At 42.4% G+C, this 20,615-nt stretch overlaps 2 protein-coding genes and 1 pseudogene across 8 annotated transcripts in view; 2 read left to right on the top strand and 1 right to left on the bottom strand.

Annotated features, from left to right (window-relative positions):
• Positions 1-701: 701 nt before the first annotated feature.
• On the top strand, positions 702-15,020 carry tmem9 (transmembrane protein 9). 4 transcript variants are annotated; one of them, XM_071347345.1, is made up of 6 exons: positions 702-849; positions 1,213-1,365; positions 2,087-2,178; positions 6,420-6,528; positions 11,132-11,263; positions 11,601-15,020. In XM_071347345.1, exons 2-6 carry the CDS (start codon positions 1,270-1,272, stop codon positions 11,751-11,753), a joined length of 582 nt encoding a protein of 193 aa, XP_071203446.1. In that variant the 5' UTR covers positions 702-849; positions 1,213-1,269; the 3' UTR covers positions 11,754-15,020. The 4 variants fall into 4 exon arrangements, with proteins under 4 accessions (XP_071203446.1, XP_071203447.1, XP_071203448.1 ...); XM_071347346.1 differs by having other exon boundaries at positions 724-816; XM_071347347.1 differs by having other exon boundaries at positions 734-849; positions 1,227-1,365.
• On the bottom strand, positions 8,014-8,915 carry LOC139543194 (perforin-1-like; annotated as a pseudogene).
• Positions 15,021-16,294: 1,274 nt separating the features above from the next.
• The window catches only part of LOC139542196 (dihydropyridine-sensitive L-type skeletal muscle calcium channel subunit alpha-1-like), a 42,072-nt gene continuing 37,751 nt past the window's right edge, over positions 16,295-20,615 (top strand). For 3 of the 4 annotated variants that reach the window (XM_071347337.1, XM_071347336.1, XM_071347335.1), the window contains exons 1-2: positions 16,299-16,886; positions 19,575-19,680. In XM_071347337.1, the coding sequence (XP_071203438.1) occupies positions 16,690-16,886; positions 19,575-19,680 (303 nt within the window). In that variant the 5' untranslated portion in view covers positions 16,299-16,689. Of the gene's footprint in view, positions 16,887-19,574; positions 19,681-20,615 lie in introns of all 4 variants that reach the window. The other variant, XM_071347339.1, reaches the window with a different exon arrangement.

The following is a 20,615-nucleotide window of genomic DNA, read 5'->3' as shown; positions in this document are numbered from 1 at the left end:
TGTTGTTATAGTGTTCTTAACTATAAAGTTGTTCATGTTCTTAGCTTGAGCCTTTGAAAATAGACATGTAAAAGATTCTGGGGTTGAGCATGAGCATCTTCAATATGTACCCATTGTTCCTCTTTAGTGCATTTAACTATATGTCACAAGTAAAAGCCTTGGGTGGCAGGTTGATACAATTCCATGTCTGGAAGGTTAAAACCACCCACAGACTTAGGAAGATGTAAAATTTTCCATTTTATTCTGTGAATTTTATTTGCCCATATAAAGTATGTTATGAACGAGTGTACTTTTTTTAAGAGAATGTCTGCGGTGGGGTAATTGGTATTACCGAAAATAAATACAAAACTTTGTCAGCCATGCCATTCTATAGAGTTTTTTCTACCTGTAAGATTTATGGGAAGATTATTACATTTTATTACATCTGCTTTCATATTGTTGAGTAATGTAATACAGTTTTCTTTATATGTGACTCTATATGATATTGATATGACTACCAGGAAATAGAGCTATTGATCGGGTCAAGAAGAAGAAGCAGGGGTTTACCTTGTACTTTCCACCAGAGCGAGAGAGGATACACATTTTAGTCAGTCAGAGGACACACATTTGTCAATAGATTACACACACTGGACTGAGGCTTTTCCCCAATAGACATCAAATTGCATGCAATGATGTACACAAATTGTATAATGCCAGGGATCCTAATAGTTCGCACTTTTTTTATTCCAACCCAGTAGGTGGCAATAATACACCATTGAAGTTCGTTGCCAATAACGGTTAACACCACTGAAGAAGAAAATCTGAAGTCATCTTGTGGTATGTGCGTAGGAAGTAAATAACGTTTCAAAGGTATTTACTAGCTAATAAGTATATCGCTGGTGTGGTATTTTTTCTGTTTAGTTTGCAACATACACATATACATCAATGGCACGAATGTCTTCGACTTAGCTTCCATTTTAGGCCCTGTTGACAGCTTGCTAGCTGTTGTGGCGTGCTATCAGATTACTGTTGACAGCAGTTGTAAATTAATTTGTTTATTTCAACATGTAGCCAGAGAGAACATGTGGGAGACAACTTAATGGAATAATATGTAGTAACTTAATGGAATAATATGTAGTATCTAGCTATGTAACTAACAGCTATCCTTGCTGTTAGATTTGCCATAAATAGTGTGTTTGTGGGTGCGTGTGTGCCCTCTTCCTCCACATATAGTGTTCTTCCTCCAGTCCAGGGTAAGGAGGTTGATACCTGGCGGGTCTGTCTGTTAGTATGTCGTCCAGGAGAGAACAGAGTTCCAGGTCCCTTTTATTCGGCCTGCTGGTTCTACTGCTCAGTGACGCCATCTCCTTTGCACACGCTAGTAAGGTATATCAATTCCAGGACCATCAACACTGGTGTATTCTAGCCTGAGTCCCAGATCCGTTTTTGCTGTCTTGCCAATTCCATTGCCATAGCTGGCAACTTTTGAAGAAAGCTTTGAGTGATATTTGCTATGTGAATTTCATTGCCCAATGGCACAACCCCTAGACGGGGGTCTGGGGGGTCCTGTTTTAAAGCTAAATTCCTGCAATTCTACATATTCTGACATGGTTTAGGCCTATGACCAGAGTGGAAGATCATTTATTTTAGAACAACCGTTACGTTGAGTATGCACATTATTTTATTTTTTTAAAGAATTATCTGTCTGTTTGACACTTTATTCAGACAGTAATTAAATGAGATGGGGGAGACAGGACAATGGGAAGGTTGGATGCAGGGATTGGTCCCTGTTCTCAGGTGGAAAGCTGTATCTGACATGTGCTGGGGAGTGTTAAAAGCAGTACTTTTCAATTATGTGAGATATTAGAGATGTGCCGTGAGAAGAGGGTCAAATGCATGTGTCTCACAGCCAATGCGTGAGAGTTGCCAGCTCTGCATTGCTGTGATGGCCTACAGCGTTTGGCGTGACAAATGACAATGACAGCAATGGCGTTGACAAGACAGCACACATAGATCTGGTATAAGCTAGTGTATACTGCTACTACTGTCATTTTTTGATAATGGACATGTCACTGTATAGTAATAAGGAACTTCTCTATATTCTCAGAGTTTTGAAGATGTGCGCTGCAAGTGTATCTGTCCACCCTACAGGAACATCACCGGACACATCTACAGCAGGAATGTCTCCCAGAAAGATTGGTGAGCGATTTTGTAGTGCATAACATGTGCATGCACATAATGCTGAATTCACAGTCTAGTCTTCCAATCGAGGGGTGGTGGATTTCAAGTTCCATACCAAAAACAAAACCATCCTAGACCAACTTTACTCCACACACAGAGATGCATACAAAGCTCTCCCCCGCCCTCCATTTGGCAAATCTGACCACAATTATATCCTCCTGATTCCTGCTTATAAGCAAAAACTAAAGCAGGAAGTACCAGTGACTCGCTCAATACGGAAGTGGTCAGATGACACGGATGCTACACTACAGGACTGTTTTGCTAGCACAGACTGGAATATGTTCTGGGATTCATCAAATGTCATTGAGGAATATTCCACTTCAGTCATTGGCTTCATTAATAAGTGCATCGATGACGTCTTCCCCTCAGTGACTACGTACATATCCAAACCAGAAGCCATGGATTACAGGCAACATCCGTATCGAGCTAAAGGCTAGAGCTGCCACTTTCAAGGAGCGGGAGACTAATCCGGACGCTTATAAGAAATCCCGCTATGCCCTCAGACGAACCATCAAACAAGCAAAGCGTCAATACAGGATTAAGATTGAATCCCACTACACCGGCTCTGACACTCATCGAATGTGGCAGGGCTTGAAAACTATTACGGACTACAAAGGGAAACCAAGACGCGAGCTGCCCAGTGGCGTGAGCCTACCAGATGAGCTAAATGCCTTTTATGCTCGCTTCAAGGCAAGCAACACTGAAGCATGCACGAGAGCACCAGCTGTTCTGGATGACTGTGTGATAACGCTCTCGGTAGCCGACGTGAACAAAACCTTTAAACAGGTCAACATTCACAAAGCCGCTGGGCCAGACGGATTACCAGGACGTGTACTCTAAGCATGCGCGTACCAACTGTCAAGTGTCTTCTGACATTTTCAACCTCTCCCTGACCGAGTCTGTAATACCTACATGTTTCAAGCAAACCACCATAGTACCTGTGCCCAAGGAAGCGAAGGTAACCCGCCTAAGTTATTACCGCCCTGTGGCGGTAATAACTCACATCGGTAGCCATGAAGTGCTTTGAAAGGCTGGTCGTGGCTCACATCAACAGCATCCTCCCGGACACTTTAGACCCACTCCAATTCGCATACCGCCCCAACAGGTCCACAAATGACACGCACTCAATCGCACTCCACACCGTCCTTTCTCACCTGGACAAAAGGAACACCTACAGTTGAAGTCGGGAGTTTACTTACACCTTAGCCAAATACATTTAAACTCGGTTTTTCACAATAGTAAAAAAAATCTCTGTCTTAGGTCAGTTAGGATCACCACTTTATTTTAAGAATGTGAAATGTCAGAATAATAGTTGCGTGATTTATTTCAGCTTTTATTTCTTTCATCACATTCCCGTGGGTCAGAAGTTTACATACACTCAATTTGGTAGATTTGCCTTTAAATTGTTTAACGTTTCAGGTAGCCTTCCACAAGCTTCCCACAATAAGTTGGGTGAATTTTGTACCATTCCTTCTGACAGAGCTGGTGTAACTGAGTCAGGTTTGTAAGCTTCCTTGCTCGCACACGCTTTTTCATTTCTGCCCACAAATTTTCGATAGGATTGACGTCAGGGCTTTGTGATGGCCACTCCAATACCTTGACTTTGTTGTCCTTAAGCCATTTTGCCACAACTTTGGATGTATGCTTTGGGTCATTGTCCATTTGGAAGACCCATTTGCGTCCAAGCTTTAACTTCCTGACTGATGTCTTGAGATGTTGCTTCAATATATCCACATAATTGTCCTTCCTCATGATGCCATATATTTTGTGAAGTGCACCAGTGCCTCCTGCAGCAAAGCACCCCCCCAACATGATGCTGCCACCCCCGTGCTTCACGGTTTGGATGGTGTTCTCCGGCCTGCAAGCCTCCCCCTTTTTCCTCCAAACATAACGATGGTCATTATGGCCAAACAGTTCTATTTTTGTTTCATCAGACCAGAGGACATTTCTCCAAAAAGTATAATCTTTGTCCCCATGTGCAGTTGCAAACCGTAGTCTGGCTTTTTTATGGTGGTTTTGGAGAAGTGGCTTCTTCCTTGCTGAGCGGCCTTTCAGGTTATGTCGATATTGGACTCGTTTTACTGTGGATGTAGATACTTTTGTACCTGTTTCCTCTAGCATCTTCACAACGTCTTTTGCTGTTGTTCTGGGATTGATTTTTACTTTTCGCACCAAAGTACGTTCATCTCTAGGAGACAGAACGCATCTCCTTCCTGAGCGGTATGACGGCTGCGTGGTCCCATGGTGTTTATACTTGCGTACTATTGTTTGTACATATGAACGTGGTACCTTCAGGCATTTGGAAATTGCTCCCAAGGATGAACCAGACTTGTGGGGGTCTACAATATTTTTCTGAGGTGTTGGCTGATTTCTTTTGATTTTCCCATGATGTCAAGCAAAGAAGCACTGAGTTTGAAGGTAGGCCTTCAAATACATCCACAGGTACACCTCCAATTGAGTCAAATGATGTCAATTAGCCTATCGGAAGCTTCTAAAGCCATGACATAATTTTCTGGAATTTCCCAAGCTGTTTAAAGGCACAGTCAACTTAGTGTATGTAAACTTCTGACCCACTAGAATTGTGATACAGTGAATTATAGGTGAAATAATCTGTCTGTAAACAATTGTTGGAAAAATTACTTGTGTCATGCACAAAGTAGATGTCCTAACCGACTTGCCAAAACTATAGTTTGTTAACAAGAAATTTGTGAAGTGGCTGAAAAACAAGTTTTAATGACTCCAACCTAGGTGTATGTAAACTTCCGACTTCAACTGTATGTGAGAATGCTGTTCATCTCAGCGTTCAACACCATAGTGCCCACGAAGCTCATCACTAAGCTAAGGACTCTGGGACTAAACACCTCCCTCTGCAACTGGATCCTGGACTTCCTAACGGGCCGCCCTCGGGTTGTAAGAGTAGGCAACAATACGTCTGCCACGCTCATCCTTAATACTGCGGCCCCTAAGGGGTGTGTACTTAGTCCCCTCCTGTATTCCCAGTTCACCCACGACTGCGTGGCCAAACACGACTCCAACACCATCATTAAGTTTGCTGACGACACAACAGTGGTAGGCCTGATCACTGACAACGATGAGACGGCCTATAGGGAGGAGGTCAGAGAACTGGCAGTGTGGTGCCAGGACAACAACCTCTCCCTCAATGTGAGCAAGACAAAGGAGCTGATCCTGGACTACAGGAAAAGGCGGGCCGAACAGGGCTGTAGGGGAGCGGGTCGAGAGTTTCAAGTTCCTTGGTGTCCACATCACCAACGAACTATCATGGTCCAAACATACCAAGACAGTCGTGAAGAGGGCACGACAAAACCTTTTCCCCCTCAGGAGACTGAAAAGATTTGGCATGGGCCCCCAGATCCTCAAAAGGTTCTACAGCTGCACCATCGAGAGCATCCTGACCGGTGGCACCACCGCCTGGTATGGCAACTGGTCGGCATCTGACTCGGCATCTGATCTGTAAGGCGCTACAGAGGGTAGTGCGAACGGCCCAGTACATCACTGGGGCCAAGCTTCCTGCCATCCAGGACCTATATAATACGCAGTGTCAGAGGAAAGCCCATAAAATTGTCAGAGACTCCAGTCACCCAAGTTATAGACTGTTTTCTCTGCTACCGCACGGTAAGTGGTACCGGAGCACCAAGTCTAGGACCAAAAGGCTCCTCAACAGCTTCTACCCCCAAGCCATTAGACTGCTGAACAATTCATAAAAATCGCCACCGGACAATTTACATTGACCCCCCCCCGTACACTGCTGCTACTTGCTGTTTGTTTGTTACCTGTGCATAGTCACTTCGCCCCCACCTACATGTACAGATTACCTCATCTAACCTCTACCCCTGCACACTGACTCGGTACCGGTGCCCCCTGTATATAGCCTCGTTATTCTTATTGTGTTACTTTTCATTATTACTTTTTATTTTATCCTACTTGGTAAATGCTTTCTTCTTCTTGAACTGCACTGTTGGTTAAGTACGCGTGTAAGTAAGCATTTCACGGTAAAGTCTACACTTGTTGTATTCGGCGCATGTGGCAAATAAAGTTTCATTTGATTTAAATGAATATATTTTTCATTTGTTGTTTATGGTAGTCATGGAGAGGCTCAACTAAAAATGTAGACTACATCTTGGCCCAGTCCGTAATGTCATCTTGGATCCATCATAATATGTGTATTTATCGGTCCCCAGTAAGTGCCTCCATGTGGTGGAGCCCATGCCAGTGCCGGGCCATGATGTGGAGGCCTACTGCCTGCTGTGTGAGTGCAAGTATGAGGAACGCAGCAGCAACACCATCAAGGTACTGAGGTCTGACCCTTACACACAGTCCATCAACTCATATTAACTGGTGTTGGGTGTGGTTAAATTCCACGTGCCCATAGGGACAATTTTGCCTCTTAAATAACTCCTGAGGTCAAGGGTCACCGATTGTAACTCAGCTATGGTGATCTGGAAAGTGACTTCTAAGGACTTACTGTCCACTTAGCAGATGGTTTATAGCCTTAAGTTACGTTATGGCATGTGCTGTGGCACTGGGAGAACGGAACAGGTACGGATGCTTTTATGATACCTTTTTTGTTCTTTGTGTTTTATGTTAAGGACTCTGGAGAACGTTTCTGTCTCCCCCTTTGTGCACAATTGTTTTATGAAACCTTTAAAATACAGTCGTGGTTCGCTTTGTGCTTTGAATCCAGCATTTCCACACCTGAGCAACCGAAGATTCCCAACTGGTAAAAACTGACGGGGTAATGCTAAAGAGGAAATGGTATAGGAGCATGGTGTTCAAAACCATGACTAAAAAAATACATTCACTGACTATCCATACAGCATGTACTGTATGTAAGGCCCGAATCATCTAATAAGTGTAAATGCCAGATAATGAGAGAACCAGATTGTACTGAAATGCTTTTTTTTTTTTTTACACCTCCTCAATGTTTATCAGTAAAATTCATTACATTTTCGTTAAGGTATGTGATGGCCGAATGTTGTACATTATGGATGGTTTACTGGTAACTGATGTTGTACATTATGGATGGTTTACTGGTAACTGATGTTGTACATTATGGCTGGTTTACTGGTAACTGATGTTGTACATTATGGATGGTTTACTGGTAACTGATGTTGTACATTATGGATGGTTTACTGGTAACTGATGTTGTACATTATGGCTGGTTTACTGGTAACTGATGTTGTACTTTATGGATGGTTTACTGGTAACTGATGTTGTACTTTATGGATGGTTTACTGGTAACTGATGTTGTACATTATGGCTGGTTTACTGGTAACTGATGTTGTACATTATGGCTGGTTTACTGGTAACTGATGTTGTACATTATGGCTGGTTTACTGGTAACTGATGTTGTACTTTATGGATGGTTTACTGGTAACTGATGTTGTACTTTATGGATGGTTTACTGGTAACTGATGTTGTACATTATGGCTGGTTTACTGGTAACTGATGTTGTACTTTATGGATGGTTTACTGGTAACTGATGTTGTACTTTATGGATGGTTTACTGGTAACTGATGTTGTACATTATGGCTGGTTTACTGGTAACTGATGTTGTACATTATGGCTGGTTTACTGGTAACTGATGTTGTACATTATGGCTGGTTTACTGGTAACTGATGTTGTACTTTATGGATGGTTTACTGGTAACTGATGTTGTACTTTATGGATGGTTTACTGGTAACTGATGTTGTACATTATGGCTGGTTTACTGGTAACTGATGGTGTACATTATGGCTGGTTTACTGGTAACTGTTGGTGTACATTATGGCTGGTTTACTGGTAACTGTAAGTGTAAGTGTAGTAGAAGGTTCCATTACTCAGACCACAGGTTACGCTGTGGGTGCCAGAGCGGAGCTTAGTGGTGCAGATTCCCAGGTGGTCATTGAAGTTGTAATTTATTTTATATTTTTTATTTAACCTTTATTTAACCAGGTAGGCAAGTTGAGAACAAGTTCTCATTTACAGTTGCGACCTGGCCAAGATAAAGCAAAGCAGTTCGACACATACAACAACACAAAGTTACACATGGAGTAAAACAAACATACAGTAGAAAAATAAGTCTATGTACAATGTGAGCAAATGAGGTGAGATAAGGGAGGTAAAGGCAAAAAAAGGCCATGGTGGTGAGGTAAATACAATATAGCAAGTAAAACACAGGAATGGTAGATTTGCAGTGGAAGAATGTGCAAAGTAGAGATAGAAATAATGGGGTGCAAAGGAGCAAAATAAATAAATACAGTAGAGGTAGTTGTTTGGGCTAAATTATAGATGGGCTATGTACAGGTGCAGTAATCTATGAGCTGCTCTGACAGCTGGTGCTTAAAGCTAGTGGGGGAGATAAGTGTTTCCAGTTTCAGAGATTTTTGTAGTTCATTCCATTCATTGTCAGCAGAGAACTGGAAGGAGAGGCGGCCAAAGGAAGAATTGGTTTTGGGGGTGACCAGAGAGATATGAAGTTCAGGTCCTTCTCCCAGATCTCAAACTTCAGGAAAGCCCTGGATGCCACATTCAGAAAGTTGAATACGGCACTCCAGGATGGGTTTTGAGTATCCTTGTGCCAGTCTGTCATGCCACCGGATTCGCCACCACACCAAACCTTGACATAGGGGTCAGGGGTAATTACCAGTAGGATCCCCTCGAAGGCCGCTAGCATAAAGGCCCGACGTTTGCTCCATGGACACCAGCCAGCATACAGAGAAACAGCAGTCTCAAGGACAGGGAGAGGGAGGAGGAGGCCATGGGGGCGGGGGGGGTTCAAAATGTTACCATGACAACAGGATGACCCTACTTAAGCCACATGAGTCAGAAAGAACCTGAGTCAATACGCAAACAGTGTTCACTAGGGATGGAGCAAAACATTTATTTGGTTACATATCGCAATATTATATCAATACTTTGAGTCAAAGTATTGATTTCCCCCTCGCCAAAATGATGATAATTTTGCTAGGTATCGTTAGCTAGCCCTAGTTGGCTGTACCTGAGCCAAAACTCCTGTAATTTTCATCGTATAGCTTTTTTAGACCATCAATAAAATGACAATATCGAATCACAATGCATTGAAAATCTTCGCTATACATATCGTATCGTCACCAAAGTTTTGTGATAATATTGTATCGCGAGTTCCATTCGCAATTCCCAGCCCTAGTCTTCACAGAGAAGAGTAGATACAAATAAATAAAAAAGTCCACTACAATCCTAAAGAAAATATGTACTTTCTACTCCATACATTATCTCTGACACCCAAAGTACTCGTTACATTTTGAATGCTTAGCAGCACAGGGAAATGGTCCAATTCACCAAATGTATGACATTTGGGTACTTTTCCCACCACTGAATACTCACCTTCGATGGCCACTGGCATGCTGGAGAAGTGTGCTCTTCACGGATGAATAGACCGCATGTATGGCCTCGTGTGGGCGAGCAGTTTGCTGATGTCAACGTTGTGAACAGAGTGCCCCATGGACAACGAACACAATTGCATTTTGTGGACGGCAATTAGAATGCACAGAGATACCGTGACAAGATCCTGAGGCCCATTGTCGTGCAATTCATCCGCCGCCATTCATCACCTCATGTTTCAGCATGACAATGCACGGCCTTGTGACGCAAGGATCTGTACACAATTCCTGGAAGCTGAAAATGTCCCAGTTCTTCCATGACCTTGCATACTCACCAGACATGTCACCCATTGAGCATGTTTATGGATCGCCAGCATATTCCAGTTCCCACCAATATGTGGAGATGTGTCGGGCTGCAAATAGTGGTCACACCAGATACTGACTGGTTTTCTGATCCACGCCCCTACCTTTTTTTTAAGGTATCTGTGACCAACAAATGCATATCTGTATTACCAGTCATGTGAAATCCATAGATTAGGGCCTAATTTATTTATTTCAATTGACTGATTTCCTTATGAACTGTAACTTTAATCTTTGAAATTGATGAAGGTTGCGTTTTATATTTTTGTTCATTTTAATTTGGTAACAGAATTTTGAGCTTAATCACTTAATTCCAAATATATATTAGTTAAAGCACTATAACTAACTGGTAGGTCTACCTTTACTTGTTACATCTGTGAACTTTCATTATATATCTGTGAACTTTCATTATACATCTGTGAACTTTCATTATTGTTCACCTAATACCTTTTTGGCACTATTGGTTAGAACCTGTAAGTAAGCATTTCACTGTAAGGTCTACACCTGTTGTATTCGGCGCACGTGACAAATAAACGTTGATTTGATTTTGCTCCCTCATGAAGGAGAAAATTAGAAAATATCTTTGGTAACGGAATTTCAAGGCACAGGGCAATGTTTTTTAAACTTCCACAAGGTAAATCTTTTCTCCTAAAGTAAATGTAACTGTTGATATTATTTGGCAGGGGTCTTTAGGTCAACACTAATGTGTCTTGATGTATTTCTAATACTTATTAAGACTTTTTCTGTTCGATGTTTTGTAAGACCCTTTTCTGTCTTTCCAGAAATCAAAGCCTTTGCTTGTTCCTAATATTTAAGATAGAAAATAGCTGCTAAAATGTATATATGCTTTAAAAAAAAATAGACTAGACTCTTAACTTTCATTTGACACCAGATTTGACATGCTCCTATGCAGTTCACATGTTGGTGTTCATGGGTCATTTTACTTCTTTTTTTACATGCCATGCCTTTTTAGATACTGTATTTGCCAATAATATTTATAATAAATGATATATTTATAATATAGAAGTAATGTGTGAAATATCCCTCTCCCTCTGCTTTTTTTGTGATAATACATATTTTCTTCTCTTTGTATTCCTGCATATGTTTTAATATTTTCCTTTGCATTTCAGAAAGCAGCCAAAGGCCTTGTCTACCGAAATGTAATCAAAGCTGCATTATATCCTCTGTCCCAGGTGACCATCCTCATCTACCTGTCAGTGGTGGGCTCGCTCCTCCTCTACATGTTGTTCCTGCTGCTGGTTGACCCTCTGATCCGTAAACATGACCCCTATATCCAGCCCCTTCACAACGAAGAGGACTCTGAGGTAGGCCAACTTTTTAAATACACATAGGCACACACAAATGAACGAGTTACTTTAACTGTTTGAATTCTGGAAGGTCAGACATATATACAGGAGCTATTTTTCCATTTATCAGTTGTGGAGTGCCAGGTTTGCTCTTCCACACAGTCACCACACAGAGGGATCATAAACTCACATTACCTATCAATTAAGCTTCGTGCTTTGATGACTTTAGTTCTCTCTGATACCGCTAAGTTTTGTTGTGGTTAACCGGGGAAGGTCAACAAGTGAAGAACACAGGAGCGTGTGTAACGTCCTGTGTCTGTAACGTCCTGTGCTCTGTCTCTGTCTCCCCTCACAGGACATGCGGCCGCAGCCTGAGGGTGCCAGTGCTGCTCAAGGAGGCAGAAGTAACACAGTACTGGAGAGGGTAGAGGGGGCACAGCAGCGGTGGAAAAAGCAGGTCCAGGAACAGCGCAAGACTGTCTTTGACCGACACAAGATGCTTAGTTAAACCCCAATGGCTGACTTCAGATCAGAGGCTAGTCACCTCCTGAGCTTTGTCCACATCTGCTGCTGTTATACTGTCATTAGCTACATCGTTGTTGTTCAGGATTTCAATTCCTTTGCCATTTCAATACATTCCCAGCACCTTTAGGACAGTTTATGTACAGTTTATGTACAGTAATGCTGTTTGAAATGATGGCTGGCCCAATTGTCCTTTGTTTCCAAAATGATGGTTGCAGTCGTGACTCCTAAGCTAAAGAATACAGATGTGATAGATGTGTACCAAATGAGGAGTATAACAAAACAGCATAATGCAAGTTATATCTTCATTTCTGCGTCATACACTGAGTGTACAAAACATTAGGAACACCTGCTCTTTCCATGACATAGACTGACCAGGTGAATCCAGGTGAAAGCTATGATCCCTTATTGATGTCACTTGTTATATCCACTTCAATCAGTGTAGATGAAGGGATGAAGACAGTTTTAAATAAGGATTTTTAAGCCTTGAGACAATTGGGACATCGATTGTGTGTGTGCCATTCAGACGGTGAATGGGCAAGACAAAAGATTTTTGCCTTTAAACGGTGTATGGTAGTAGGTGCCAGGCGCACCGGTTTGTGTCAAGAACTGCAACGCTGCTGGGTTTTTCACACTTAACAGTTTCCCAAAGGACATCCAGCCAACTTGGGGGGAAGTGTTCCTAATGTTTGTTATACTCGGTGTATACCGTTAAATGAAACTGGATATATTGCAATGACGTCATAAAAAAATAAGCTTGAAAAAATAGGACTGATTCAGAATGTCTGAATATGCTTAAGCACCTTTAAATAAATATATGTATATATACAGTGGGGCAAAAAAGTATTTAGTCAGCCACCAATTGTGCAAGTTCTCCCACTTAAAAAGATGAGAGCGGCCTGTAATTTTCATCATAGGTACACTTCAACTATGACAGACAAAATGAGAAAAAAAAATCCAGAAAATCACATTGTAGGATTTTTTATGAATTTATTTGCAAATTATGGTGGAAAATAAGTATTTGGTCAATAACAAAAGTTTAACTCAATACTTTGTTATATACCCTTTGTTGGCAATGACAGAGGTCAAACGTTTTCTGTAAGTCTTCACAAGGTTCACACACTGTTGCTGGTATTTTGGCCCATTCCTCCATGCAGATCTCCTCTAGAGCAGTGATGTTTTGGGGCTGTTGCTGGGCAACACGGACTTTCAACTCGCTCCAAAGATTTTCTATGGGGTTGAGATCTGGAGACTGGCTAGGCCACTCCAGGACCTTGAAATGCTTCTTACGAAGCCACTCCTCCGTTGCCCGGGCGGTGTGTTTGGGATCATTGTCATGCTGAAAGACCCAGCCACGTTTAATCTTCAATGCCCTTGCTGATGGAAGGAGGTTTTCACTCAAAATCTCACAATACATGGCCCCATTCATTCTTTCCTTTACACGGATCAGTCGTCCTGGTCCCTTTGCAGAAAAACAGACCCAAAGCATGATGTTTCCACCCCCATGCTTCACAGTAGGTATGGTGTTCTTTGGATGCAACACAGCATTCTTTGCTCTCCAAACACGAAGAGTTGAGTTTTTACCAAAAAGTTATATTTTGGTTTCATCTGACCATATGACATTCTCCCAATCTTCTTCTGGATCATCCAAATGCTCTCTAGCAAACTTCAGACGGGCCTGGACATGTACTGGCTTAAGCAGGGGGACAAGTCTGGCACTGCAGGATTTGAGTCCCTGGCGGCGTAGTGTGTTACTGATGGTAGGCTTTGTTACTTTGGTCCTAGCTCTCTGCAGGTCATTCACTAGGTCTCCCCGTGTGGTTCTGGGATTTTTGCTCACCGTTCTTGTGATCATTTTGACCCCACGGGGTGAGACCTTGCGTGGAGCCCCAGATTGAGGGAGATTATCAGTGGTCTTGTATGTCTTCCATTTCCTAATAATTGCTCCCACAGTTGATTTCTTCAAACCAAGCTGCATACCTATTGCAGATTCAGTCTTCCCAGCCTGGTGCAGGTCTACAATTTTGTTTCTGGTGTCCTTTGACAGCTCTTTGGTCTTGGCCATAGTGGAGTTTGGAGTGTGACTGTTTGAGGTTGTGGACAGGTGTCTTTTATACTGATAACAAGTTCAAACAGGTGCCATTAATACAGGTAACGAGTGGAGGACAGAGGAGCCTCTTAAAGAAGAAGTTACAGGTTTGTGAGAGCCAGAAATCTTGCTTGTTTGTTGGTGACCAAATACTTATTTTCCACCATCATTTGCAAATAAATTCATTAAAAATCCTACAATGTGATTTTCGGGATTTTTCCCCCTCATTTTGTCTGTCATAGTTGAAGTGTACCTATGATGAAAATTACAGGCCTCTCTCATCTTTTTAAGTGGGAGAACTTGCACAATTGGTGGCTGACTAAATACTTTTTTGCCCCACTGTATATTCAACCCTCATTGTAGCATTGTTGTGTTGTGAAGCTACCTCAGTGCAGTGGATACTGTAGCTAGGCTGAATGTTTAACCACTGTATATGAGAACCAGCTCACTGCTTGTGGTTCATTTAGCACTTCCTGATGCTATCCTTAGTACTGAAAGACACAATAATGGAATATTTACTCCTTTTATTAAGCCTTGTAATAATGATTCATAGTTTTGCTGACTTTATTTTGAGAGGCTCTGAAGTGGAGACTTGAGTTTATTGAAACCTCTGAGGTAGCTGAATGTGAATGGCTTGTAACGCTCTTTTATAATGTAGTTATTAACTGTAGAATCACTGGTTAATGGTTTTTGGAATTACTGGAATGCCAAATGGCTTTGAATGATACCAGAGTGGAATATTGCAGTCAGTTGGATTGTCTCTCGCATTATTAGCAAGGACTGATGCTCTGTGCTGTGCGTGTGCATGGGGGGGGGGGGTCCATTCACAAGGTGACGTTTTGCTGGCCTGCTTTTACTCAGACATACATGTTACGGAATGATGAAGATGTCTGTTGAATTATTATTTCTTTGTGTATTTTTTAGCTGTTGTATTTAAATGCAGATGCACTCTTTTAAATTGACGTTGTTTTGAATGTAATTTTCATCGTGTGAAAATGATCAGTATGTTGATTTTTAAGACATCAACTGACACGTTTGAATCGGTTATTACATTTGTTTATTACAGTTATCGTATCTTGCACTGTTGAAAGAATGTCTGTTTGATGTAATTGTCTACATCATGCTTGGAAAACAATAAAAAAAATGTTCCCTTGGTTGAGCTTATATTTATCCCCATGAAGTTATTTGGTGAAATCTGTGTAAAATAGTTTGAAGCCGCTTTTGTCTTCATGGTGTTCGCGCCCTTGTTGTCACTTGCGTTGCTTACCGCCTTTTTCTGAAGCCGTATCCCTCGTCTTCTGGTGTGCTTGTATTACTCATGACCACTAGATAGCAGCACATCATTTGGTATTTTACATAGGCCTATCTTTGTTAGCTGGGCCTGGGGGGAAAATAGTTCAAAGAACAAAATTACCAACCGCACATTTTGTTAACAGAACACTTAGCTTAGTCCTTTTTAACAACGTTGCAGTAGCTAGAGGACTTGTGATAAGCTATTTCACAGCCTTTATGATTAACCTTACAAGTTTAAATTAAATGCTTGTGTGTTGTATTTTTTATTTTTTTGGTGTTGAAAGTTACAAGTCTATTATTCTTTTGATGCAGTTTAGACATGCCACCTGCCCTATCCTGGAGAGGGGTTCTGTGGAATTATGGTGTCGAGATCAATGTGGTGTCGAGAGCAGGTCAATATGTTGTGTAACACTTCAGAGAAATCATGACAACATGAGAAGACTCTTAATCGTCACTAATGACCCTATTCCCTATATACTGCACTACTTTTGGCCAGGGCCCTGGTCAAAACTAGCGCACTAAATAGGGAGTAGGGTGGCATTTGGGATGCATCCTTTGTGTTCCTGCCTGCCAACTCACTGTGCTGTTCAGATGAAGAATGTTTATACAGTAGACTAGTTTGGGTTGGTACTATGGTATAAACACTCCTCCATCTGCACTGTGTCACAGAAGCACAACAAGTCAGCCTGCCCTGGCCACTGAAGGCAAGAAAGAACATCCAAACCTCTTTTCATCCCTCTCCTCCCTCTTTTCTCCTCTCTTCTTTTTCATGTGTTCAGACAATGCCGCTAGAGCTGCTACAAGTACCTCCTTCCTGGCCTCCCTCTTTCCTCTTCTTCATGTTCACAGATTAGAGTCTTCTTTAGATCTCTAGTCGGTAGGGGGACAGCTGCACACTTTCTCTGTCTCTCTTGGGGACAGGCTGTTTTTTCTGCTGCCTCGGGAGGACTTCCTCTACCCTGACTGATCGTGCTTCCCCCTTCCTTCCTTGTGCACACCGTCCCCCACGCCCTCACCCCCCAAAACCCCCTTAGCTACCCCTCTACTCCCTCCCCTCCTCAGCCCCCCCCCCCCCCCCCCCTCGCTGTCATTCCCCCTACCCTCCACCTCCAGCCTGTTAGCCATCCCCAAGCATGGCTACAGTCAGTCCGTCGTTAGCGCTCTATATTTAAATCAGGGAGGCGGCCGGGCCAACTGCTGTTCTTCAAGCAGCTCACAGACAGCTCCTCTAAGTTTTCCTCTCCTGGTCTGGTGCAGTTTTCTCCTCTAACAGGAGCCTGGGCCAAGTGGATCACTCTGTCCTGTACCTGTTCAGAGAAGGAGAGAGAGGGAAGAGGGTGGAGGCAGAAGAGAAGAGAGCACAGAACTGAGTGCCTAAGGATTGTGGAAGTTCTGGAACTAAAGTGGGGCCACAGTGGAGTCACAACACAAAGTTGTGTAGCAGATACAACCGTTTCTGGAATATTTGGTGGTGATTAAAGGAGAGGACGTATCTTTCCAGGATTTAGAAGCTTTGTCCCGGGCGGGACAGTAGGACAGTATGGCGGCCAACGGTGAGCCGGCGATGGCTGCGTTGACGTCGTTCATCATGAACGAAGAGGAGCTGAAGAGGAAGCAGAGGGAGAAGTTGAAGAAGATGCAGGCGACGGGGGGTAACCCTCGCCCCGCCCGATCCCTCTTCTTCTTCACTCTCAAAAACCCCTTCAGAAAAGCCTGCATTAACATCGTAGAGTGGAAGTATCCTTTAAGGGCCCATACAGTATACAGAAATGCATGTGCGCACACATGCACCCTGCGCTCTTTAACACAATCCTGACTCTTGCTCTTTGATTCTGTTGAAGAAATGTTCCATGTGACTTATTTAAGTGATAATGCCCGAGAAGCCCGGTGTTTGTTGGATATATTGGCACGGGAGTTAAGGCCCGAGGCGAAGTCGAGTGTTATACTCTCTGTATGCTCTCTACTCATGTCATGCCTATATTCTCTACAGAACATTTATGTGCTTGGTGGTTGAACCTTCTATTCTACAGGATCACTCTCGTTTGGACATTTCAGAGACTTTAAATGTGTTACTTGCCAAATGTTTTTTTAGACCAAGTACATATGCAAAAGCAATCTGCCTGCCTGCCATGCTAAAAGTGTACAAATAGTTGAACAGGGAACTTCCCAGCTGGTGCATTTAGTTCCCAAGCGCAGCCATGTCTATAATCCTCTTTAAAATCTCTGTTGAGGAACTTTTGTAGGTGTTAAAACTTTTGTTATGCAGCCTGCCTGGGTTGCCCACCCAGAGTCTATGTGAAATATGTAACCCAGTCTTTTCACTGTCCAGGGTGCTTATCCACAGCTTAACCCTGCACGATTAAAAAAAAAACGACAGTTAATGAAGCCAGTTTATTTAGTGATAAGTGTCTGGCTGACTTGGCTGCTTTTATGTGGAAAGAGCATTGTTGAAATGTTAGGGCACAGTTAGCCAATAGTTATATATTCTACCAGTATCATATAGTTGAGTACCCATAATATCTACGGTATTATATACGGTATCTACTGTGTTATTGGGTGCACTTTCAAATTGCCATGGTCTGAGCTGAGGGGCTTTTCCACCCATTCTAGTTATTCTATGTCTATGACAGTTAGCTTGATCCTGAAGACAGGTTGTTGAAGGATGTTTTCCTACTCTGGGGGTTTCCACCCTGTTTTCGGATCAGTCTCGCATACTATAGCTGTCTGCTGGTTATACATTGGTAAAAACATTTCATCTAGATTTCATCTAGTATTCGTCGACACTATTTCTCCTGGCCAGAGGCAAAGGCTTGTCTTCAGTTCAGAACTTTTGATGGTGGAGATCGTTATTTCTTAGATCCAATGCTTGTTTCCATCATAGATTATGGTTTGTAAAATGATTTGCCAATTGACAGGATGTCCTTTTCATAGATTAAAGATGGCACCTACTTTTGTTTTTCTGCAGGCAGGTTCTGGCATTGTCAGTTGTTAGGATGAAACATCCTCTTTACATTCAACCGTAAAAAGAGAGAGTTTGATTGTTTACACATCGCTTTGTGCTCACAGAATCCAGGCCTCAGGTACTCAGAGCAGAAGAATGTTCTAGAAATAGAAGCTAAAAATATACACTCTTTACAACACTTGTAAAATTGACTTTTCCTATGTGCCAGACACAACGCCATGCGAGACTGACCTTAGTAATTCATCATCATAGGCAAAAGATTTACTTGGGACTTATTTGAGTTTGTATAAAGTGTGTTTAAAAGGTTTGATAATATTCTGGGCTGGTGGTCAGTAGTGCAGCTGTCCTGTGGCATCACACTGAGACACTGCTGCTGAGCTGGCAGGGGATTTCTGACATAGCTCCCCTTAGAGGTGGGAATGAGAAGGGCGGGCAGGATTATGGCAGGTTCATGGTTCGTTTATATTCGTTTTAATTTTAGATTCAGTTTCTTTTTAGTTCGTTTTCAGACCTGATTTGCTCGTTTTTATTTAGTTTAAGTTTTCTGAAAAATATTTCTTTAGTTTTTATATTATTTAGTTTCAGTTAGGGACAGAAAGTATGCGTGGGAGGCTAGAAGCCATTGGTGTTGTATAGTTTTTGTGTTTTTTGGGATGTCACTTTTTGCCACTGGGGACAGTAATACAAAAAATGATGGGTCAGGTACAACTTTATATGAACAAAGTGATTGAGGATTTCACACCATGAATTCCTATGTGAAGACTCAATGGCCCATTTGAAGCTCAGGAAGTCGGTTTTAGTTTGCTAAAATGGTGTTTCATGTTGACATAAAATCAAAGACAGTACAGTATGAAGATAGGCAGAAACTGCTTCCCCAATAGAAATCCCGGATCACACTTGTTTTCAAGGCGATGTTAGCTAGCTAAGCTCATGCTCAGAAATACGTCATCGGCTCTAACGGTCACCTCGCGTCGAACTGCGCATGTGCAGGCTATCAAATCAAAGGCACTAATTTGATATAAAGTTGTTAATGACAAAAATGAAATTGTGTCAGTTTTTCACTTTCACAAAGTTGGACTAAGAACATGTTCAACTACTTAAAAGACATTGGCTCGAATCTGTTGTGCATTTCGATTTAGAGGCTAGCTCAGTGCTGCGCCCTCACTGAGTATCTCAAGGCCAACAGGGTTAATGCAGACTCCCAGTAGCAACTGAATTACATTTAGAACTTCTTCTGCGTACGATTTTAAAATAATCGGTTCAAGGACATGCAGACGCAAAAAAATAGGAAATCATTTGACTGTTTTCACCATCAAGGTCTATCTCTGGAAGCGTCACAGTGAAATCCACAACAAGAGCATATCTCTCAATAGCGTAATGTTCCTGTCTGCTCCAGTCTCATATTCAATTTTAGCCCTGTGTGTATCTGCCTGGTTGTTGTCTTCCTGAGCCGTCCTCTCCAGACCCTTTGAGATCATCATCCTGCTGACCATCTTTGCCAACTGTGTGGCCTTGGCTGTGTTCCTACCCATGCCTGAAGATGACAACAACGCTACCAACACCAGCCTGGTGAGAACCTACTGACCTGATCTTCAGTTTGTGTGTGTAAAGCTGTTCTGATTGTAACATAATTATGACATGCACTGAGTATACCATACATTAGGAATAGCTGCTGGCCCGTGTTGACTCCAATGACCCCACAGTTGAGGCTACATTTGGGGTTTTCCCAGTGGAGTGATGTCACATCAACATGCAGTAAGAGGTTATTTTGTGGCTGATGGCAACTAAGGCATGTTGAACAAACTGATGGTCATCAGTTAGACAACAACAGCTGTGTCCTTCTATCCTTAGCGTATGACTGGTAGGCTAATACATGGCACAAATGCTTGAAATCCAAGTAATTTGAAACAACTTTGAAACAAAGTGTTTGGTCATAGTCAGTTGGTCATCTCAGTACTTTCCCTTTCGAGTCATCGCAAGGTCAGACTGTCCTGTCCAGCAGCTAACCGCTCCAGCTATAGTACATCGGCCCCTTGAGTCCCATCCTCATCCTCAACATGCCTCCAGAGCTAAGACAGTGCTATACGTAGGCCAACATGTGGAAATATACTGAATGTTATATTGAGGTTAGCCCTCCCTAGCCTGGTCTGAGGAGCATCCTGAGGCTTTATATTTAGGCCTGTTCTCATAGGTGTGTGTTGGTGTACTGCTGTGGGTGTGGGAGTACGGTGCAGGCCATAGATCTGAGTCGGAGGGTTATACTTGTACATAACCCCACAACCCAGGAGGTTTTTCCATACACTCACCTCTTAATTTAGGGGATTTCTGAAGGAATATTTGAAAGTGTCTTGAGATAACTAGTCAACGATACTGGAGAGTGGCTCTGTGTGTAAGGATTGTCTCCGAAGATCAGAGACAGGCTTTCAGATCAAGCACAGAGCATGCAGTGTAAAATAAATCTAGTTGTTTCGACTCATTATTTTTAAGTAACTGGTTCTGCAGGT

This window comes from Salvelinus alpinus, chromosome 17 (assembly GCF_045679555.1).
Source record: "Salvelinus alpinus chromosome 17, SLU_Salpinus.1, whole genome shotgun sequence".
NCBI lineage: Eukaryota > Metazoa > Chordata > Actinopteri > Salmoniformes > Salmonidae > Salvelinus > Salvelinus alpinus.
Note: the sequence above shows the minus strand (reverse complement) of the source record. Positions and strands in the feature narration are given on the sequence as shown.

Excerpts from the sequence above, each read along its gene's own strand:
- tmem9 (XM_071347345.1), top strand. The coding sequence starts at position 1,270 with ATGTCGTCCAGGAGAGAACAGAGTTCCAGGTCCCTTTTATTCGGCCTG. Across the intron at positions 6,529-11,131 it reads GCAGCAGCAACACCATCAAG|GTGACCATCCTCATCTACCT; the intron begins GTACTGAGGTCT and ends CCTCTGTCCCAG. Across the intron at positions 11,264-11,600 it reads ACAACGAAGAGGACTCTGAG|GACATGCGGCCGCAGCCTGA; the intron begins GTAGGCCAACTT and ends CTCCCCTCACAG.